Source organism: Cydia fagiglandana, chromosome 10 (assembly GCF_963556715.1).
Source record: "Cydia fagiglandana chromosome 10, ilCydFagi1.1, whole genome shotgun sequence".
Lineage (NCBI taxonomy): Eukaryota > Metazoa > Arthropoda > Insecta > Lepidoptera > Tortricidae > Cydia > Cydia fagiglandana.
In genome coordinates, this window is record NC_085941.1 from 7014274 (window position 1) to 7035014 (window position 20741).

The 20741-nt window shown below is 36.7% G+C and overlaps 1 protein-coding gene and 1 long non-coding RNA gene across 2 annotated transcripts in view; one reads left to right on the forward strand and one right to left on the reverse strand.

The window, feature by feature from the left end:
• Positions 1-20741, forward strand: part of LOC134668174 (uncharacterized) — a 764384-nt gene that overhangs the window by 136308 nt on the left and 607335 nt on the right. The window lies entirely within an intron of this gene.
• Positions 1-20741, reverse strand: part of LOC134668103 (potassium channel subfamily K member 6-like) — a 117269-nt gene that overhangs the window by 28759 nt on the left and 67769 nt on the right. Inside the window, exon 2 of the mRNA XM_063525597.1 lies at positions 13754-13862. Coding sequence (XP_063381667.1) covers positions 13754-13853 — 100 coding nt within the window. The 5' untranslated portion in view covers positions 13854-13862. The remainder of the gene's footprint in view (positions 1-13753; positions 13863-20741) is intronic.

Sequence of the window (20741 nt, forward strand, 5' to 3'; positions counted from 1 at the left end):
AGAAAACAACCATGACTCAGGAACAAATATCTGTATCATCATAGAAATAAATGCCCTTACCAGGATTCGAACCCGGGACCATCGGCTTCACAGGCAGGGTCACTACCCACTAGGCCAGACCGGTCGTCAAACACATTACGGTTACGGTTACATGACCTTATTGCCAGTGTATTACATGCTTGATAATATAAATATTTTTGGGATGTTAGTTCGTAGATATGTGAGAACTCGACTGTACAGTGTACAGTGTATACAGTGTACCTATTGTAAAGTGTAGCCGATGGGCTACGGTTTTGCTCTTAGATTTGCGTGAGGCGTTTTAACGCTCGAACATGTATTTTTTTTAGTCATGCACTGAGAGAAAAGTACAACAAAAATACACTTAGAATGACAACAATAAACTTAATCCGGGGACAAGGACAGTTAACTAATAGGAACAAATTGACTTTTGCAATTTCTATTAGTTCTTGCAATTTCTATTATCTGTTTGTTGAAATTATATTTGGGATTACTGAGCTGTTTGTAGAAATAAATAAACTTTACAGAAATAGTGAAACGTCCATAATTATTACTAAAACTTCATTTTTTCCCCCAGTACAGAACTGTTTTTTAATTCCTGGTGATGATTTTTCTCTCAGTATGAAGTTTACTGTAAGTTATACAGCTCATAAACGTCTGTCAAATAACAACTAAAAGTGACATTCCATTTCCAACTGCAGCTGCAATACTGTTCATTTTCTACGGCAATTGACAATGACAGCGACGCGTTTCCATAGTAAAATGAACAGTATTGCAGCTGCAGTTGGAAATGGAATGTCACTCTAACAAACCGTTGATAATCGTTTGGCCCTTACCGTCATTTTGACATTTCTGTTTGTTAGAAAGAGACAAAAATTAACAGAGATTTGTAAGAGCAGGTTACTAGTATCTAAGTTTTATGAATAAGGGAGCTGGGTATACTATAACAATTCAGCCTATATACGTCCCACTTCTGGGCACAGGCCACCTCTCGAGCGCGAGAGGGCTTGGGCTATAGTCCCCACGCTAGCCCAATGCGGATTGGGGACTTCACATACACCTTTGAATTTCTTCGCAGATGTATGCAGGTTTCCTCACGATGTTTTCCTTTACCGAAAATACTACTACTATATTGGTATACTATACTGATTAAGAAAAAGAGAGTTTCAATGAATCGCAAAACTGACGAATTTTCAGTTAAAAAACCTCCCGCTTTCTAATATTTTGTTATAACACGTCTTGTAATAGGTACCTAATGGGCTAATGTTGACAGTTAATTGGCGAGAGGGCTTCATTTTGCTGAGTGTGTCCTTTATAAACATAATGAAGTACTTTTTAAGTAAAGGGAAGTAAGTATAAGTACCTACTTGTAAGAGGTATAATTAAAATAACACAGGCAACACGGCGAGTACTTAGCAAGTTTGTGGATCCTTAAACTCGTTTCGTTCAAGCTTATGTAGGTATATACAGATTTATGACAGTAGGCACGTTGTAGTTTTATCATTATCATTATCATCTCAGCCATAAGACTGCTGAACATAGGCCTCCCCCTTGGACCTCCATTCGTACCGGTTGGAAGCGACCCGCATCCAGCGTCTTCCGGCGGCCTTAACAAGGTCGTCCGTCCATCTTGTGGGTGGACGTCCTACGCTGCGCTTGCTAGTCCGTGGTCTCCATTCGAGCACTTTTCGACCCCATCGGCCATGTAGGTTTATAAAAAATATAAAACTTTGGAATGGGAACCATAGAAACTCATAAAGGTACGAATTTCTGGATCATACATATTTGAAATCCCTTATTTAACGTTAAATACGAAATAGGTTTCTATTCGTATTTAATCGACTCATTGAAAGAGGCTTTGCCATAGATTGTATAATGTAAGTAATTATAACTAAGGCCCCCCCCACATCTGGCGTCTTTCGAGCGCCGGCGTCTGTCGGCGTCGGTCCAACGCTATGGAAAATGACGTCGCTGCGCAGTTGCGTCGACGCTGCGTTGACGTTGCGTCGACGTCGGCCATAGAATTGTAGACGCCGACGCTCGAAAGACGCCAGATGTGGGGGGGGGGGCTTATAACCATAGAGTGAAGTTAATTCTAATAAGATTTCGTACTGAACAACTCTTAGTATGGGATGCCGAAAATTTGGCTGTCCCATAGCAACCAACGGCATCACATCAGCCGGAATGTATGAAACCAAATTTTATATCACGATTTCGGCACTGAGCGGCTACCGCGAAAACCGAAATTCGCAAATTGCGGGGATCTTTCTCTTCTACTCCAATGAAGGCGTAAGTGAGTAACAGAGAAAAATCCCCGCAATTTGCGAACTTCGATTTTCGCGGTTATAGCCCTGGTCTCATAATAAAAGTTGTTCAGTATGATCTATAACTATAAAGTGCCTACGCAGTGTATGGCTGGTGATTAAAATTTCATCCACACTTCTTCCATTTCTTTTACTATCAGTACGATAATGTATTTCTGTAATCTGAAATAAGTTTTGATGATTTGATTATAATCAAGTAAATCCGTACTGTTTTTAGACTGGCAACCATCTCAAACTTTGCGGAGCAGGTGTTCAAGGTATTGGACAACTTTTGGGTCTCTTTTGTCCTTTCGCTACCTATCTATAAATTAGTTTAGATTATTTGCATACTTTTATGGAGTACATAGGGACATTAGGTGCTATGTTAAAAGTAAACATCAATAACTTGAGGCATATTAAGTTAGGTAAGAGTAACTAATAGCAAAAAGAATAGATAGGTAGTATACGTAGGCAACTCTGAAAGTTCTTAGAAAAGGCTACTTAGAGATCATATAACAAAAAGAGGCATATTATTTATGAAAATATGACTCTTTATACTTTTTTTGAGGTATATGCAATTTGGTCGTTATCTATGTTTCAGGATTGATGGCAATTTGGAAATTGTACGTCGAGCGTTATTCCAATTTCGACCTAAGAATTTTTTTGTATTACTATTTATAACGATTTTCATTGTGGGCTCAGCCAACAACAGAGTTACAGTAGGCTTCAGTTATAGTTTCATAATGAAGCCTAGTTCTTGTACGTCTGTTTATTTTTTAAATTACACATTTAATCGCTTTTGTAGTTATTCAACGGATGATCATAGAGAAGCATGTCATTCAAGAGTGACGGCAAAAGTTTACATCGCACAGCTGTGCGGTTAATAAAAAATACTGGCAAAAATTGTATAGGTATCAGTAGTTTTTGATATCCCTCAGTATTCATATGACACTGTTAAAAAATTTGCTTAAATTATTTTGTGTCAAAAAAGCTTGAATACCGATGGGTACCTCATGAATTTCATACAAAACCTCCGAGGACCTAAAATCGCCATACAAAAAAGGCATTGGAAGAATGAGTTGTGTGCGCTTCAGGGTAATCCTATCCTAACGAAAATTTGTACGCGTGGTCAGAAAGAGATAAAGCACGCATTAAAATAAAGAGTAACGTCCTAATTACTTCAGCTTTTTCTATTCTAAACACTTTCAGTTTGCCCCTCGTAGAGAGGTCATGTCATAGTAAATGTTGTAGTCACTGTAAATTGACTGCCATCTCTCGACACACGACTATAACTCAAAATAAACACGTATAAAATTATCGAAAAAGAGGAATATATATGGATAAATGTTTTTATTATTTTTATATCATTTTGACCCATGTTCATTCACTGATATAACTACGTGTTAAAATTGTTAAATAATAAACGGTGTCGTCACGCCATCTAGCCGAGAATAGGCTAAAGGTGTGGGCGCCACGTTTTTTTCTTAGACTTTATTCATCTTATACGAAGTTACATATGTTTTTGCTAATAGTAAGTATTGTTATTTGTTAGTCCATCATAGGCGCAAATGTCAGATGGGAAGATTTGTTGTTGTTAATTTTCTATGGACTAATTTCGATAAAATGATATCCCTATTAATGTAAAATTTAAGCGTAATTTCATCGTATGTCCTAAAAATATGGAATTTTCGCAACTCAACGAAAAAGTACTTAATGGTTTACAGATTGTCATTTTATATTTATCCCGGTCAGAACGAGAAGCTCTTCATACCTACAAAATTTCATCTAACTAAAAAAAATAAAAACAAATAAAAAAAACGCCCCAAACAGCAGGCGACATAGCCCCTGGAATCCCTAGATAGAAAAAACTTATTAATATAAAACCTCAAATAAATACATATTACCAAATATAAACTTAAAGGCAATCGGCCGCCCGTACTCCTAGCGAGGACCGACTGACCCTCACCAAATACCAATACTTATGATAAAAAAAAGTCAAACATACATGCCAATACGCGCAGATAGTCCTAATGATTCCGAACTAAAAGCAAAGGTCGCTTCTTTAACTAATTAAAAGGATCTTAATCAATTAAAATTTACCACGTAAAGAACGTAACATTCCCCGAAGTCAGCGTTCGGAGATGTCTGGCGTTTCGGCGATCGATCGAACTTCGTTTTCACTAATTTGATTATCTCCGAAGGTGCCAATAATGAACCTGCGAGCGACGAGTGTCAAATATTCATTTTATTGTACATATGTCCTAAATGAATAAAATGCTTTATTTTATAAACTTTTGTTTGGAAAGGAATAGTGTCTAATAAACGTTACCAAGAAAATTAAACAAAAATTCGCGGGTATAGCCTGTCCGCTTTTCTAAGATCAAGTACGGACGCCATACTAGTTAATACCTACACTGTTTAAGACTAATATTAATTTAGTTTAATTTTATATAGACTTATTTCAACAAGTATAAATTTAAAAATACAATAAAATATAATTATTTCGGGTAGAAATTAAACAGTTGTGGAAAGAAAACCTACTGAGCAAAAACTTTCAAGTAAAGCGGAGTTCTTCGCTGTACTTCAGAGTTTCTGCTTTTGTTAGAAAAGAAACAGAACAAATGTTTGATCAGCAATTTAGATGAAATCTGTGGTTTTATTAGAAACATTGAAAATGAATAAAGCCATAAATCATAAATGCCAAGTAACGGTTTATATGTACCTATAGAAATCTAACGGATTATAAATAAATATTACTTATTCTATTACTTATTCTTTGACGACCGGTCTGGCCTAGTGGGTAGTGACCCTGCCTTTGAAGCCGATGGTCCCGGGTTCGAATCCTGGTAAGGGCATTTATTTGTATGATGATACAGTTATTTGTTCCTGAGTCATGGTTGTTTTCTATGTATTTAAGTATTTATATATTATATATATATCGTTGTCTGAGTACCCACAACACAAGTCTTGTGTAAAAATGTCCTATAATATTAATATAAAAACTTATTCTAGGTATTACTTTATTCGTTTAAAAATAAAATTCGCAGTCCTCAGTCCAATCACGTCGCTAAAAATGGGCAAAAACCTGAGAAGTTGCGACTGGGACGATTTATAACACTTCCAAGTTGAAATTAACGCTGCGAGGTTTTGGAAAAAGCCCGCAATCCAGCGCAAGTCTGTAGATGAGACAATTCCAATAGGGGTCGCAGTTTACCTTAGAAATTTTATTATTAATTTAAAACAATTTAACCCGCATGGGTTAAAGCTGCCCTAGGCCTATTATCATTAAATATATTCATATACAGGGTGCTTCCTGTAACAGGAGCAATAAATTAAACTATTAAAGGCTGTACTCCTCAAACTGATCAACATTCGTTCAGCAACTTTAAAAAATTATGAATCCTTTAGACTTCCTCTTTTTCATACAAAATAAATATTGCCTTCAATGTACGCTGACATCAGTGTGTTTGACGTTACTTGTCACGCTTTTAACATAACAAAATTTGAAATACATTGCGTCTTAGAATAAACTTTAAAGTGTAATAAAAATCAAACCATGAGTTACTTTCAAAAGTTGCTGAACAAATATTGGTCAGTTTGAGGAGTACAGCCTACAGTTTAATTTATTGCTCCTGTTACAGAAAACACACTGTATAAGGTCGGGCAACTAGACTAATCATGCTAATTTTGCACAAACTTGGCAGTAACGCTACGTCTTACGTAGGCGAACAACGCGCGAACGCGGCGCGGCGCGGCGCGGCGAAAGCGGCCACCGCCGCGCCGCGCCGCGCCGCGCCGCCTGACATTCGCGTGCAAATCGCGCCGCACCGCGTTCGCAACGAGATCGCTTACGTAGGACACTTCTATGGGCATCAAAGGATTGATTTCGCCGCGCCGCGCCGCGCCGCGTTCGCGCGTTGTTCGCCTACGTAAGACGTAGCGTAAGAATGCATACATATCCCTAGAAGCTCCATAGACACTTGAAGTACCACTTGACATGAAAATATCTATCTATCTCTTTTGTCCTTTCGCTACCTATCTATAAATTAGTTTAGATTATTTGCATACTTTTATGGAGTACATAGGGACATTAGGTGCTATGTTAAAAGTAAACATCAATAACTTGAGGCATATTAAGTTAGGTAAGAGTAACTAATAGCAAAAAGAATAGATAGGTAGTATACGTAGGCAACTCTGAAAGTTCTTAGAAAAGGCTACTTAGAGATCATATAACAAAAAGAGGCATATTATTTATGAAAATATGACTCTTTATACTTTTTTTGAGGTATATGCAATTTGGTCGTTATCTATGTTTCAGGATTGATGGCAATTTGGAAATTGTACGTCGAGCGTTATTCCAATTTCGACCTAAGAATTTTTTTGTATTACTATTTATAACGATTTTCATTGTGGGCTCAGCCAACAACAGAGTTACAGTAGGCTTCAGTTATAGTTTCATAATGAAGCCTAGTTCTTGTACGTCTGTTTATTTTTTAAATTACACATTTAATCGCTTTTGTAGTTATTCAACGGATGATCATAGAGAAGCATGTCATTCAAGAGTGACGGCAAAAGTTTACATCGCACAGCTGTGCGGTTAATAAAAAATACTGGCAAAAATTGTATAGGTATCAGTAGTTTTTGATATCCCTCAGTATTCATATGACACTGTTAAAAAATTTGCTTAAATTATTTTGTGTCAAAAAAGCTTGAATACCGATGGGTACCTCATGAATTTCATACAAAACCTCCGAGGACCTAAAATCGCCATACAAAAAAGGCATTGGAAGAATGAGTTGTGTGCGCTTCAGGGTAATCCTATCCTAACGAAAATTTGTACGCGTGGTCAGAAAGAGATAAAGCACGCATTAAAATAAAGAGTAACGTCCTAATTACTTCAGCTTTTTCTATTCTAAACACTTTCAGTTTGCCCCTCGTAGAGAGGTCATGTCATAGTAAATGTTGTAGTCACTGTAAATTGACTGCCATCTCTCGACACACGACTATAACTCAAAATAAACACGTATAAAATTATCGAAAAAGAGGAATATATATGGATAAATGTTTTTATTATTTTTATATCATTTTGACCCATGTTCATTCACTGATATAACTACGTGTTAAAATTGTTAAATAATAAACGGTGTCGTCACGCCATCTAGCCGAGAATAGGCTAAAGGTGTGGGCGCCACGTTTTTTTCTTAGACTTTATTCATCTTATACGAAGTTACATATGTTTTTGCTAATAGTAAGTATTGTTATTTGTTAGTCCATCATAGGCGCAAATGTCAGATGGGAAGATTTGTTGTTGTTAATTTTCTATGGACTAATTTCGATAAAATGATATCCCTATTAATGTAAAATTTAAGCGTAATTTCATCGTATGTCCTAAAAATATGGAATTTTCGCAACTCAACGAAAAAGTACTTAATGGTTTACAGATTGTCATTTTATATTTATCCCGGTCAGAACGAGAAGCTCTTCATACCTACAAAATTTCATCTAACTAAAAAAAATAAAAACAAATAAAAAAAACGCCCCAAACAGCAGGCGACATAGCCCCTGGAATCCCTAGATAGAAAAAACTTATTAATATAAAACCTCAAATAAATACATATTACCAAATATAAACTTAAAGGCAATCGGCCGCCCGTACTCCTAGCGAGGACCGACTGACCCTCACCAAATACCAATACTTATGATAAAAAAAAGTCAAACATACATGCCAATACGCGCAGATAGTCCTAATGATTCCGAACTAAAAGCAAAGGTCGCTTCTTTAACTAATTAAAAGGATCTTAATCAATTAAAATTTACCACGTAAAGAACGTAACATTCCCCGAAGTCAGCGTTCGGAGATGTCTGGCGTTTCGGCGATCGATCGAACTTCGTTTTCACTAATTTGATTATCTCCGAAGGTGCCAATAATGAACCTGCGAGCGACGAGTGTCAAATATTCATTTTATTGTACATATGTCCTAAATGAATAAAATGCTTTATTTTATAAACTTTTGTTTGGAAAGGAATAGTGTCTAATAAACGTTACCAAGAAAATTAAACAAAAATTCGCGGGTATAGCCTGTCCGCTTTTCTAAGATCAAGTACGGACGCCATACTAGTTAATACCTACACTGTTTAAGACTAATATTAATTTAGTTTAATTTTATATAGACTTATTTCAACAAGTATAAATTTAAAAATACAATAAAATATAATTATTTCGGGTAGAAATTAAACAGTTGTGGAAAGAAAACCTACTGAGCAAAAACTTTCAAGTAAAGCGGAGTTCTTCGCTGTACTTCAGAGTTTCTGCTTTTGTTAGAAAAGAAACAGAACAAATGTTTGATCAGCAATTTAGATGAAATCTGTGGTTTTATTAGAAACATTGAAAATGAATAAAGCCATAAATCATAAATGCCAAGTAACGGTTTATATGTACCTATAGAAATCTAACGGATTATAAATAAATATTACTTATTCTATTACTTATTCTTTGACGACCGGTCTGGCCTAGTGGGTAGTGACCCTGCCTTTGAAGCCGATGGTCCCGGGTTCGAATCCTGGTAAGGGCATTTATTTGTATGATGATACAGTTATTTGTTCCTGAGTCATGGTTGTTTTCTATGTATTTAAGTATTTATATATTATATATATATCGTTGTCTGAGTACCCACAACACAAGTCTTGTGTAAAAATGTCCTATAATATTAATATAAAAACTTATTCTAGGTATTACTTTATTCGTTTAAAAATAAAATTCGCAGTCCTCAGTCCAATCACGTCGCTAAAAATGGGCAAAAACCTGAGAAGTTGCGACTGGGACGATTTATAACACTTCCAAGTTGAAATTAACGCTGCGAGGTTTTGGAAAAAGCCCGCAATCCAGCGCAAGTCTGTAGATGAGACAATTCCAATAGGGGTCGCAGTTTACCTTAGAAATTTTATTATTAATTTAAAACAATTTAACCCGCATGGGTTAAAGCTGCCCTAGGCCTATTATCATTAAATATATTCATATACAGGGTGCTTCCTGTAACAGGAGCAATAAATTAAACTATTAAAGGCTGTACTCCTCAAACTGATCAACATTCGTTCAGCAACTTTAAAAAATTATGAATCCTTTAGACTTCCTCTTTTTCATACAAAATAAATATTGCCTTCAATGTACGCTGACATCAGTGTGTTTGACGTTACTTGTCACGCTTTTAACATAACAAAATTTGAAATACATTGCGTCTTAGAATAAACTTTAAAGTGTAATAAAAATCAAACCATGAGTTACTTTCAAAAGTTGCTGAACAAATATTGGTCAGTTTGAGGAGTACAGCCTACAGTTTAATTTATTGCTCCTGTTACAGAAAACACACTGTATAAGGTCGGGCAACTAGACTAATCATGCTAATTTTGCACAAACTTGGCAGTAACGCTACGTCTTACGTAGGCGAACAACGCGCGAACGCGGCGCGGCGCGGCGCGGCGAAAGCGGCCACCGCCGCGCCGCGCCGCGCCGCGCCGCCTGACATTCGCGTGCAAATCGCGCCGCACCGCGTTCGCAACGAGATCGCTTACGTAGGACACTTCTATGGGCATCAAAGGATTGATTTCGCCGCGCCGCGCCGCGCCGCGTTCGCGCGTTGTTCGCCTACGTAAGACGTAGCGTAAGAATGCATACATATCCCTAGAAGCTCCATAGACACTTGAAGTACCACTTGACATGAAAACTTGACGTGGTCTAATTTTGATGATTCCCTACAAGTGTTTCTCTTACCTCACGTGACCTTACTTAATATAAAGTAATTTATGGTGAATTATACGTGTAGATAAATATTTCATGTCAAAACATAAATCAAGTTTTTTTTTTCTCTTTATTTTGGCACAAACAGTCATTACAAAAAAGATACATTGAAAACTATTACATATAAGATTGACAATACAGTGCCGAAAACGTTGTAGATTATAGTTAATATTGTTGTTGCAACGGACCTGAATTATTTAACTTAAACTATAAGAAGAAGTACAATTGTTTACTACCTACTTAATATCTAGCGTGTTGCTGGTACTTATGTTATACATTATTATTACTCACTTTTGATTGTATTAATCGTAACTACATATTTAATTTATTATTAATCTTGTTTTTCAACCCTCTAAGAGTGGTATTGAAGAGCTCTATTTCGTTGAATTCTTTGTTGTAAAGATACATAATCTATATATATAAATGCAAGTGTCCTGACTGACTGATTCATCAACGCAGAGCCGAAACTACAAAAGCCAGAAAGTTGAAATTTGCACACCAGATTGCGTTTACAAAGTGTACAAGAGATAAGAAGCGATTTTGAGAAATTCAACCTCTAAGGGGGTTAAAAAGGGGATGAAAGTTTGTATGGGGTTAAAGTTTTCTTTTAAGCTAGGAATTTGAATCTTCGTAAAAAGATATATTATTAAAACACAAAAAAACTAATTTCAGCGTTTTTGAAAATTCATCCCCTAAGGTGGTGAAAAAGGGGTTGAAAGTTTGTATGGATATCAAAAAAACATTCAAGTGGTAGACTTGAATATTTGTATTTAGGGATATTATTAGAAGACAAGAAAAGTAATTTCAGCGTTTTGTAAAATTCATCCCCTAACAGGGTTAAAAAGGGGTTGAAAATTTTAATCCATTACAAATGCTTTGAAACTTCGTATAAAGGCATAATAGCCGATTACAAAAAAAAGTTATTGCAACGTTTTTGGAAATTCAACCCCTAAGGGGGTTAGAAACGGGATGAAAGTTTGTCTTCGGGTGCAAATTTTATTTTAAGTTAGGAACTTGAAACTTTGTAAAAAACTATCAAATTCAAATACAAGAAAACTAATTTCAGCGTTTTAGAAAATTCATCCCCCAAGGTGGTGAAAAAGGGGTTGAAAATTTGTATGGATATCGAAATTTTTTTCGAGCGCGGTACTTAAATCTTTGTATTTGGAGATATTATTAGAAGACAATAAAAATAATTTCAGCGTTTTGTAAAATTCATCCCCTCACAGGGTTAAAAAGGGGATGAAAGTTTGTATGGGGTTAAAGTTTTCTTTTGAGCTACGAATTTGAAACTTCGTTAAAAGATATATTATTAAAATACAAGAAAACTAATTTCAGCGTTTTTGAAAATTCAACCCTTAAGGTGGTGAAAAAGGGGTTGAAAGTTTGTATGGATATCAAACATTTTTTCTAGCGCGGGACTTGAATCTTTGTATTTGGGGATACTATTAGAAGACAATAAAAGTAGTTTCAGCGTTTTGTAAAATTCATCCCCTAACAGGGTTAAAATGGGTTTCAAAGTTTAAATCCATTACAAATGCTTTAAAAATTCTTAGAAAGCGATAATAGCCGATTACAAAAAAAAAAGTAATTACAACGTTCTTGAAAATTCAACCCCTAAGGGGGTTTAAAAGTGGATGAAAGTTCGTCTTCAGGTGCAAATTTTATTTGAAGCTAGGAACTTGAAACTTTGTAAAAAGGTATTATATTAAAATACAAGAAAACTAATTTCAGCGTTTTTGAAAATTCATCCCTATGGTGGTGAAAACGGGGTTGAAAGTTTGTATGGATATCATGCATTTTTTCGAGCGCGGGTTTTGAATCTTTGTATTTGGGTATATTATTAGAAGACAATAAAAGTGATTTCAGCGATTTGTAAAATTCATCCCCTAACAGGGTTGAAATGGGGTTCAAAGTTTGAATCCATTACAAATGCTTTGAAACGTCTTAGAAAGACATAATAGCCGATTACAAAAAAAAGTAATTGCAACGTTTTTGGAAATTCAATCCCTAAGGGGGCTAAAAAGGGGATGAAAATTCGTCTTGGGGTGTAAATTTAATTTTAAGCTAGGAACTTTAACTTTTTGGAAAAAAAGGTAATAAATTAAAAAACATGAAAACTAATTCAAGCATTTTTGAAAATCATCTCCCAAGGTGGTGAGAAAGGGGTTGAAAGTTTGTATGGAGATCAGATATTTTGTGAGTGCGGAATGCGGAACTTGAATCTTTGTATAAGGGCATAGGTACCTATTATGAAAATACAAGAAAAGTAATTTCAGCAACCAACATCAAAATCCACTTGACTTAAAACTTCATACAACTTGCTAAAAAAGAAAAGTACTTAATTTCAACATTGCTTGGATATGAAAATTATAGGTACTAAAGATGTAAAATGTTGAAGATAAGATTCCACGCGGACGAAGTCGCGGGCAACAGCTAGTACGGGGAATAAAACTGTTTCTAGTGTAGTTCTTTCGACGGATGGGTGGTACGAACATATGAAGGTTTACGTTGCCAACATAAAAACTCTCCTTACTATAAAGTGGTGGTGGTTTATCTTAAACCTAGATAGTAAAAATAGTTAGACCTTTACTACAACTTATACCACCGTAGTACCGTAAAACGGGGTGAGTAGGTTTCGCGGGGAGAGGTGGGTTATGAATGGGGAGAGAAGGTTTGAGAGGGGGGTGAGAAGGGATTTTAAGGCTACTGCTACAAAAATAATGTATTCCAATTTAAAATGGAGCTATAGTAAAACGCATAATAAAAAAAATCGATCCAACAATCTTCCAAAATCACCTTTGTATGAAAACCGCCCCAAATACGAGGCACTCTCACCCCAAATACGAGGCACTACGGGGTGAGGTGGGTTTTCGTCTTTATCGTCAAAGTTATGAAATGGAACTACCCAAAATAAAATAAAATTAAAGTATAAACGTCCGGAACACTTATTATATACACCATTCAGTTTTCATATGTAAAAAGAAAATGTTATCGAGGTTTGACTTTCAGTTTTGACCCTACTCACCCCATTTTACGGTAACATTACTTTATCGGCTCAACAAATTAAATTCATTACGTCTGCCTATTACCTGCCAGTCAGGCGACAAGAACTTTTCCAGAATAAAATACCTAATATTTAAGTGAAAGAAAACCTCTAGATTGGAAGGAAAATCCCCGTAATTTTACCAGGAATTTGTGTTAAACTAGGATCAACTTGAAATGTTTTTAGTTTTAGATCTTTGAACTGAATTCCTTTTATATTAATATAGGTACAAAATTCCTGAATTTTGCGTTCATGTAGGTAAAGTAAGCCTAATTATTTTTAATAGCTCTACCTTGAAAGAGATAGCTTTTTAGTGATAAGACCGCCCGCTGTTGACTTCTTCTTGATTTTATGTATTTTTTGTATTGCTTTCTATATTGAGTTGTAATAAAGAGTATTTGTATTGTATTGTATAGTCTCATTTACCACTCGTGAGGTATATAGGGCGCTCTTTATGGCCCTATATACCAGTCGACACGCGCATCCATGGCCTCACGCGCGTATGTCCGTTATACATCCCGACATCGGCATCACTAGACGCATCGTTTTCACCACGTCTCTTCATTCTATGGAATGTCCCATGCTACTTACCACTCGTGAGGTAGAGGGCCATAAATAGCGTTAGGGTCAGTACGCGCAGCCATGGCCTCACGCGTATGTCCGTTATACACCCCGGCATCACTAAACGCATCGTTTATACCTGAAACAATTACATTTATATTAATTATGATTAAATTATTTGTCTACTTACAAAACAATAAGACACACATGTCTCCAGTAGGTATTTATTTTCCGTTTTGAAGTAATATCAAACCAATATCGCAAAAGGAAGTTCTATGTCGTAGCAAAGTTAGGTACGACATAGAAGACAGCCAACAGATTATTTCAAATCTTATTCCAATGGCAGACATCTCAAATTCGTAAAAAACTTCTAGGTAACGTCCAATTCCAAATCGATTTCAATTTGTTTCTAGGGCTCTAAAATTTGCGGATCCATTCGGCCGAATGGATTTACTCCGTTGTTTTACCGAGTTTGAGTTGTTCTATAAATGTATTTTATTTAGCCTTGGAATTAAATTGAATTTTGGGCAGTCAAAGCCGTCAAGGGGAATATTACCAATACAGTCTAACTACGTAAAAGATGGTGGAATAACAAAAAGTATTGATAGTGGAATAACTTTATTTCATAAATATAGAACCTGATAATGATAAGTAATAGCTTTCTTAGAGGTAAAAATCTACACAACATGCGATTCGAAAATTTCCAGCCATGACTAGGTAGTAAATATATCAGTACGGATATGATGGTCGTTCTTGTCTACGTGTCAGCGTGATAAAACGGTGTCCGTCACTTTCTATTCCACGATGCTAAACAGTGATAGTTAGTTATTTTATCATGTGGATAAAGATGGATAAAGCTATCCATAATACGCCGGCAGGTTCACACGTGGAGCAGTCATCCGTCCGGAAACGAAACTGAAATCAGCTTTTATTAAGGTGTGAATTCATAAACTCCGAGCGTCATTTTTGTGTTAATTTTATACTTAGAATATCTGGGAAACCGAGCTTTGCTCGGAAAACATATATAAGCTCTTGTACTGACTTTCTTGGACATATTCAGCTAATCCAACCTTGGGAAACATAGATTCAGAAATAGGTCTACCAAAGGATAAATTGTAACTCTTATGTCAGTACTTGAATATATATATAACAATATGTACCTAAATTTAATGCTCTATAAATTTGTGTAAGTTAGGTATCCATTATAATTAACTACTTTCTTCATTAGGTACACTTCGTGAGGTAAATATTTAACCTAGTTAAAAGCAGTGTGGATTCCCCTTAAAAATTCCTAGTGTTTCCATTTTACCCCTTTAAATTATTTACCCTTCCGCCGGCATTACATTATGACGGTAACAAAGTGTTGTTAGGAAGTCGACTGTACTTCGCAAATCGGCTTACGGCCGTCAACGGGTGACTTATTGGACGTACAGTTGGCTTGGGAAATGGGAGCATTTTATTTAGCTTTTAACGTGGAATTTCTATTTTGTTCCGTGCTGTTTTATGTTGCGAGGCAACTGTCACATTGAAATAAAACTCTTACATTGTTCTTGCCGATTTTAGAGCTAGTACAATTTGAAAAACCATTTCAATTAAGTAGTTTTATTTTATTCATAAGAATCACAAGGTTAGTTGATTTACATAAATATCAGTTATGAACTTATTATAAAATTTTATAATTGATATAAAAATTATTTACAATTTGTTCGCAGAAATCGCGAAGCGTCTGATTGACGTAATTGGTGATCGAAGAGCTCGCGGCTACCTCGCACAACGCATCAGCGCTGCGATACAGCGAGGAAATGCCGCCAGTATCCTTGGTACAATGCCTCAAGGCAGGGGTCGGAAACCGGTATTTGCTCCATACAAAAATACCGGTATTATTACGTTCGTTTTCGTTCTTTGGTTCATTATTTCATTTTTAACGGGACAATCTAATAATACGGAGTTGTTACCTAAATACATGATTCAGTCCTATCTAAAGAGCATAAAATAATTCAAAATATTGGGCTATTTCGTGGTTTTAAAAAAATACCGGTTCCGAGCCCTGCCTCAAGGGCCTGTTTTAGATTTAAGCCAGTTATTAAATTCGTTTAGTAGTACCACTGTATATATCTTGTACATATGTAAATAAATTATTTTAGAAAGTAGGCACGTAGCGTGAGCCGTTAGCCCCTCTTTAAGCTACATTTAACCTTCCATTTGCTTAATTTTTCAGACACCCCCCTAAGCGTTACGCGTTAGGTGGATGGGGGGGGGGGGGATGGTGCGGGATAAGCCAGAATTAGATCAAGTTATCTCTTAATTGAGTTAATGTCTGCTGATGAATGAAAAATGAACACAAAAAGTAATTGATTAGGTTATTGTAAGGATTAGTCTTCTTTTTAATGGAATATTAATTGATGTTATTAACAACCGCAAAAGTTTTGAAACTTTTTTGTTTCTTGAGTTTTTGAGTTTTGAAAAGTTTTGAAGTTTTGAACGTATCAGTTAACCTAGTACATGCAAGAGACAGCATGTACCTATTTAAATAATCTTTTTTGTACAACCAGTGTAAACAAATTCTGAATAAGTTCACAATATACCCATATATTTAATTGTAGAAAGGTACATTTCGTCTCTAAAGAGATAACCCAAATATTGGGACCGCACGCCACAAACAGGTTAGCTTTCAAATTGTTCATATTTTAAATATAATTCCTCAATGAAGCCATCAAGTCGGTCTGTTTAACCCAGTTACAGACTAACGAACTGCCGGGGTTCCTGACAACAATGCTTGTGCTATTAATCAGCCATTGTGGAGGTTGTTCGAGTATTAGACATTGTAGCCAAGCTGCAGGCGTACGATGGATAGCGTTATTCACGTGATAAAATAAGCGGAAATTTGGAATGACTTATCATTATCACACCGTCTTTCCCGTCACGGAACAATGGTGTTCCGGATCTTTGGGAGGCGTGCGTGGAGCCGAAGCCAACACGTAGAGGCCCTTTTGACACTTTAATGAAATGTAAGGGGTACACCGAGCGGATGCTATCCTTGCCCGTGTCATGGGACGCACGCAGAGAGTTGATGGAATCTGAAATGAACTAAGTAGGTTATTGGGTGAAAGCGATGGATTAAGTACAGTCAAGGAATTTAAATTCCGACCCATTTCGTACTTTGTCACAGTGACAACCGTATGAGGTCTCCAGCGGCTTTCATATTGATTGTCACTGTGACAAAGTACGAAATGGGTCGGAATTTAAATTCCTTGACTGTACCTACTGAGCTATGGGGTAACGGACGCCTGCCTAATAAAACGGTCACAACTGTCATTATTGTTGGTAGGAACTAGTGTCTTTTGAGGCTAAATTTGAAGAACTCGCCTATTTTTAACGGGGTTAAAAAAAAGGAGGAGGTTATCAATTCGTCGGAATCTTTTGTTATCCCATCTCATATTTTCGCCTATTTCATCGTCTACCTGACGAAATTTTAATTTCACTGTTTCTACGTTACCCCAGCTGTAAGTTTTTCTTAAATTACTTAACAATGAGTAAAATGAGCCCACACCTAAATACCTTTATTTATTTATCCAAACAAGAAAGTGCCAAAAAATAATATATCTATACTTTTCTAAAGAAGTCTGTATCTGTGAATTCGGCACGTCGCTCGTAATTGTTTACATTTAATGTTTACCAAACCCGAGGCTCATTTAAATACTGGAAAAGTTGAACATACCTAGTTAGTGAAATTTGTTGACAAAGGCGATAATAAGTCGGAAAATCCAATAAGGGTACCTGTGTCGAGATTGGCTGTGGAAGTTATACCTCGTTATGGAACTTGAGCGTAGCATAGCCAGAGAACAATTCAAAGTTACATTCTGACATCAAAATATATCTTCAACTGTTTTTCCAAAAATTATAAAAATATATCTGAGTTTCTCACAATGAGTCCTTTCATTTGATATACCTATAACACAACACGGTTTGCATAACATTGTTTTTCAATTTTCTAATCCCTATGTTTAAAATTAATTTGTGAACGTTACATGCCCGTTTTTGGGTCACAGACTTACATATGTGTACCAAATCTCGAATTAAGCGGTCCAGTAGTTTCGGAGAAAATGTGACAGACAGCCAGACGCGCGAGTGATCCTATAAGGGTTTCGTTTTTTTCCTTTTGATGTACGGAACCTTAAAAACAGCAATAAGGAGTGACGACAGATTTTACTCAGACTTTTACAGGAGTTGTTAGAATTTTATTACTTTATAACAGCGGTCGGCAACCTGCGGCCCGCGGGCCGCATGCGGCTCGTGAACCTGTCACTTGCGCCCCGAGAGCCGCCTTGGCTATTTTGTATGTAATAGTGACAAACGACAAAGTACGGCCCGCGTCACCTCCGTTAACTACTATTTGGCCCTTGGCTGCTAAAAGGTTGCCGACCTTTATAAGAACGTTTTGTAACTATTGTGCATTGTTGCACAAAACTACCTCACACTAACATCGACACTGCACTAGTTCCGAATCGACTTTATATCGTATACTTCAAACATGAGTTTTAGACAGAACTCGTGTCGTAAGCTTTGGAAGTTCTAGAAGTCATAAAATGGGTTCGTAAGTAGGATAACCTGAAAAGGGTCAAACAGATTTCAGAAAAAGATTTCTTCTGTAGAAAATATAACTTAAGTTAATGACTCGGGTGCATATAAAAATATCAAACTTCTTATTTGAGTTTTCGCCTTTGTAGCTTGCCTATAGTATGCTTCGTAGCTTTGAACCTTTTTTGAAAGTTTAGTTATGAAATATTGCACTGTTAGTAATCAGTAGTCAGTATGGCACTGGTCCCACCGCGAGCTAGTAAGCTATGAGCTATCGGCTATAAACACGAACAAAAGATAAGCACTCCCGTGTAAATAAAAGAGACACGGCGATATTTATAGCTCACCGCTGGGCGAGTAACTATAAATATCGCCGTGTCTCTTTTATTTACACGGGAGTGCTTATCTTTTGTTCGTGTTTATAGCCGATAGCTCATAGCTTACTAGCTCGCGGTGGGACCAGTGCCTATAATCATTTATTGCTTCCATAGGTAAGTACATTACGTGTTACATTAGGATATTGGACAGCTATGAAACCCTGTAAGGTGCAGGTTACAGGTCTATCTCTAATGTGACATCGATTTTGTGAAACTCAAGCCTCGGAATGTTTCTAAACTTTTCAATGTGCCGCCCCTGGCTACGCTTCAGAGGGTCTACCGCGAACCACGTTCGACGTGTTGCCTCCCTACACTTACGTACGAATTTACAAGTGCAACAGGGAGGCAACACGTCGAACGTGGTTCGCGGAATGCCCTCAGGCCTCGGGCATCAGTGCAATGTTGCGTCGCGTCGAACGAGTTTTGTTCGAAGTTCTGAACACCTGTGTACAAAGGGGCTACCGCAAAAACCGAAATTCGCAAATTGCGGGGATCTTTCTCTTTTACTCCAATGACGGCGTAATTAGAGTGACAGAGAAAGATGCATGCAATTTGCGAACTTCGATTTTCGCGGTTATAGCCCTGTAGACTTACGTATAGGTAATAAATTGTAATATTATACCTCTGGAATTTAGATTGTGCGTCACATGTTATATATTGCACGAGTAATGTACAATTTATACTTCAAACAAACATAAACGAATTAAGTTGCTGCGAAGATGACTTGCAAGTGTTTTACATGAAGGTTAGCCTAGGGATACCTACCGAAAAGTTTAGGGTATATGTGTTAAAACTTTGCCTCTACCCGTGTTGTTGAGTAAAACAGAAAGCGAAAACTAACTAATATTTATGAATCCCCATAAAGTGTTAACCTACTTTTCTATGACATGACAAGCGATCACGTGATGCTTTCCTTAGAAAACGTTGCGCCGCGCCGGGTGCTCCGGCCCGGACACGGCCCGGTCTAACGTGAGTCGTCCTTAAATCGTATTGCCCTTATTCATAAAGAAATACAGCCGCGCTCGTAGGTATACTCTGATGGAATCAAAGGGCCTTTGCTCTCGAATTTGCAACTCAATTGTCGCTTATATAACAAGATTATCTGCCATCAAGATGGATTTATATCCCATTTTGGAGTCGGCACCAGCTCGATACGACGTATTAAATAAATGACGGCGCGGGAAAAGTAAATCGTTTTAGTCCTGCGTTTGTGCTTACAAAAGTGTATGTAAAAATGTATATAAAATGTACATGTAACATTTCATTACACGCGTAAAAATATATTACATATAAAATAGAAGTAACAGTAATAAAGTATTGAAAGTAAAGGGTTAATCTTAGGACAAATGACGTGATTCCTATTTAGCAATGTACAAAATGCAGAAATTGCATAAATGTTCTCCAATATTTCAGAGAAATTACATGAAAGAAACTTAGAAATTTCTCTGTGAGAATGTTCCCTTGAAAACTTTAACGTTTTGTGTAATATATAATATTACACGCCATATAACAGTAAAGCGGGCAGGCGAAATATTTAAAATGGCATGTGTCTACGTCGGTCTTGACACGATTAGATTGTTTATTAAATTTAAGTTCCAGAGAATATTCTCCATAGAAGTTTCGCAACTTAAGAAACTTCTCCTCGGTGCATTGCTATTCCTATTTGATTGAATCAGCATTAAGTACCTAAAAGCTTAATAATAACTTAATATTAAGAGACGAATCCGCGAGCTAGTTTTTTCACTACTTTATCGGACATCGTAACGTTCGTAACCATTTGCGTATTTCTACATCCCTTCATTTGACAACGGCTGGAGATAGACAGATTGTCGGATGACCTGCCAGATCGACCTGTCAAGGTTTGATAAGGGGCTATTCGAACGCGAGTGACAGCATGGACAGCAGGCCGAGGCAATCCAATGCGTTATTGATTGCAAAAAGGTGTTAGAAACAGTAAAAAAAAAGAAAAACTCGCTTCACGTTTGACAGGCGAACTAGATGGCGTTGTATGGCACCATATTTTGTCTTAAACAAATTGTCTAACCTAAACGTCAATTTTTGAC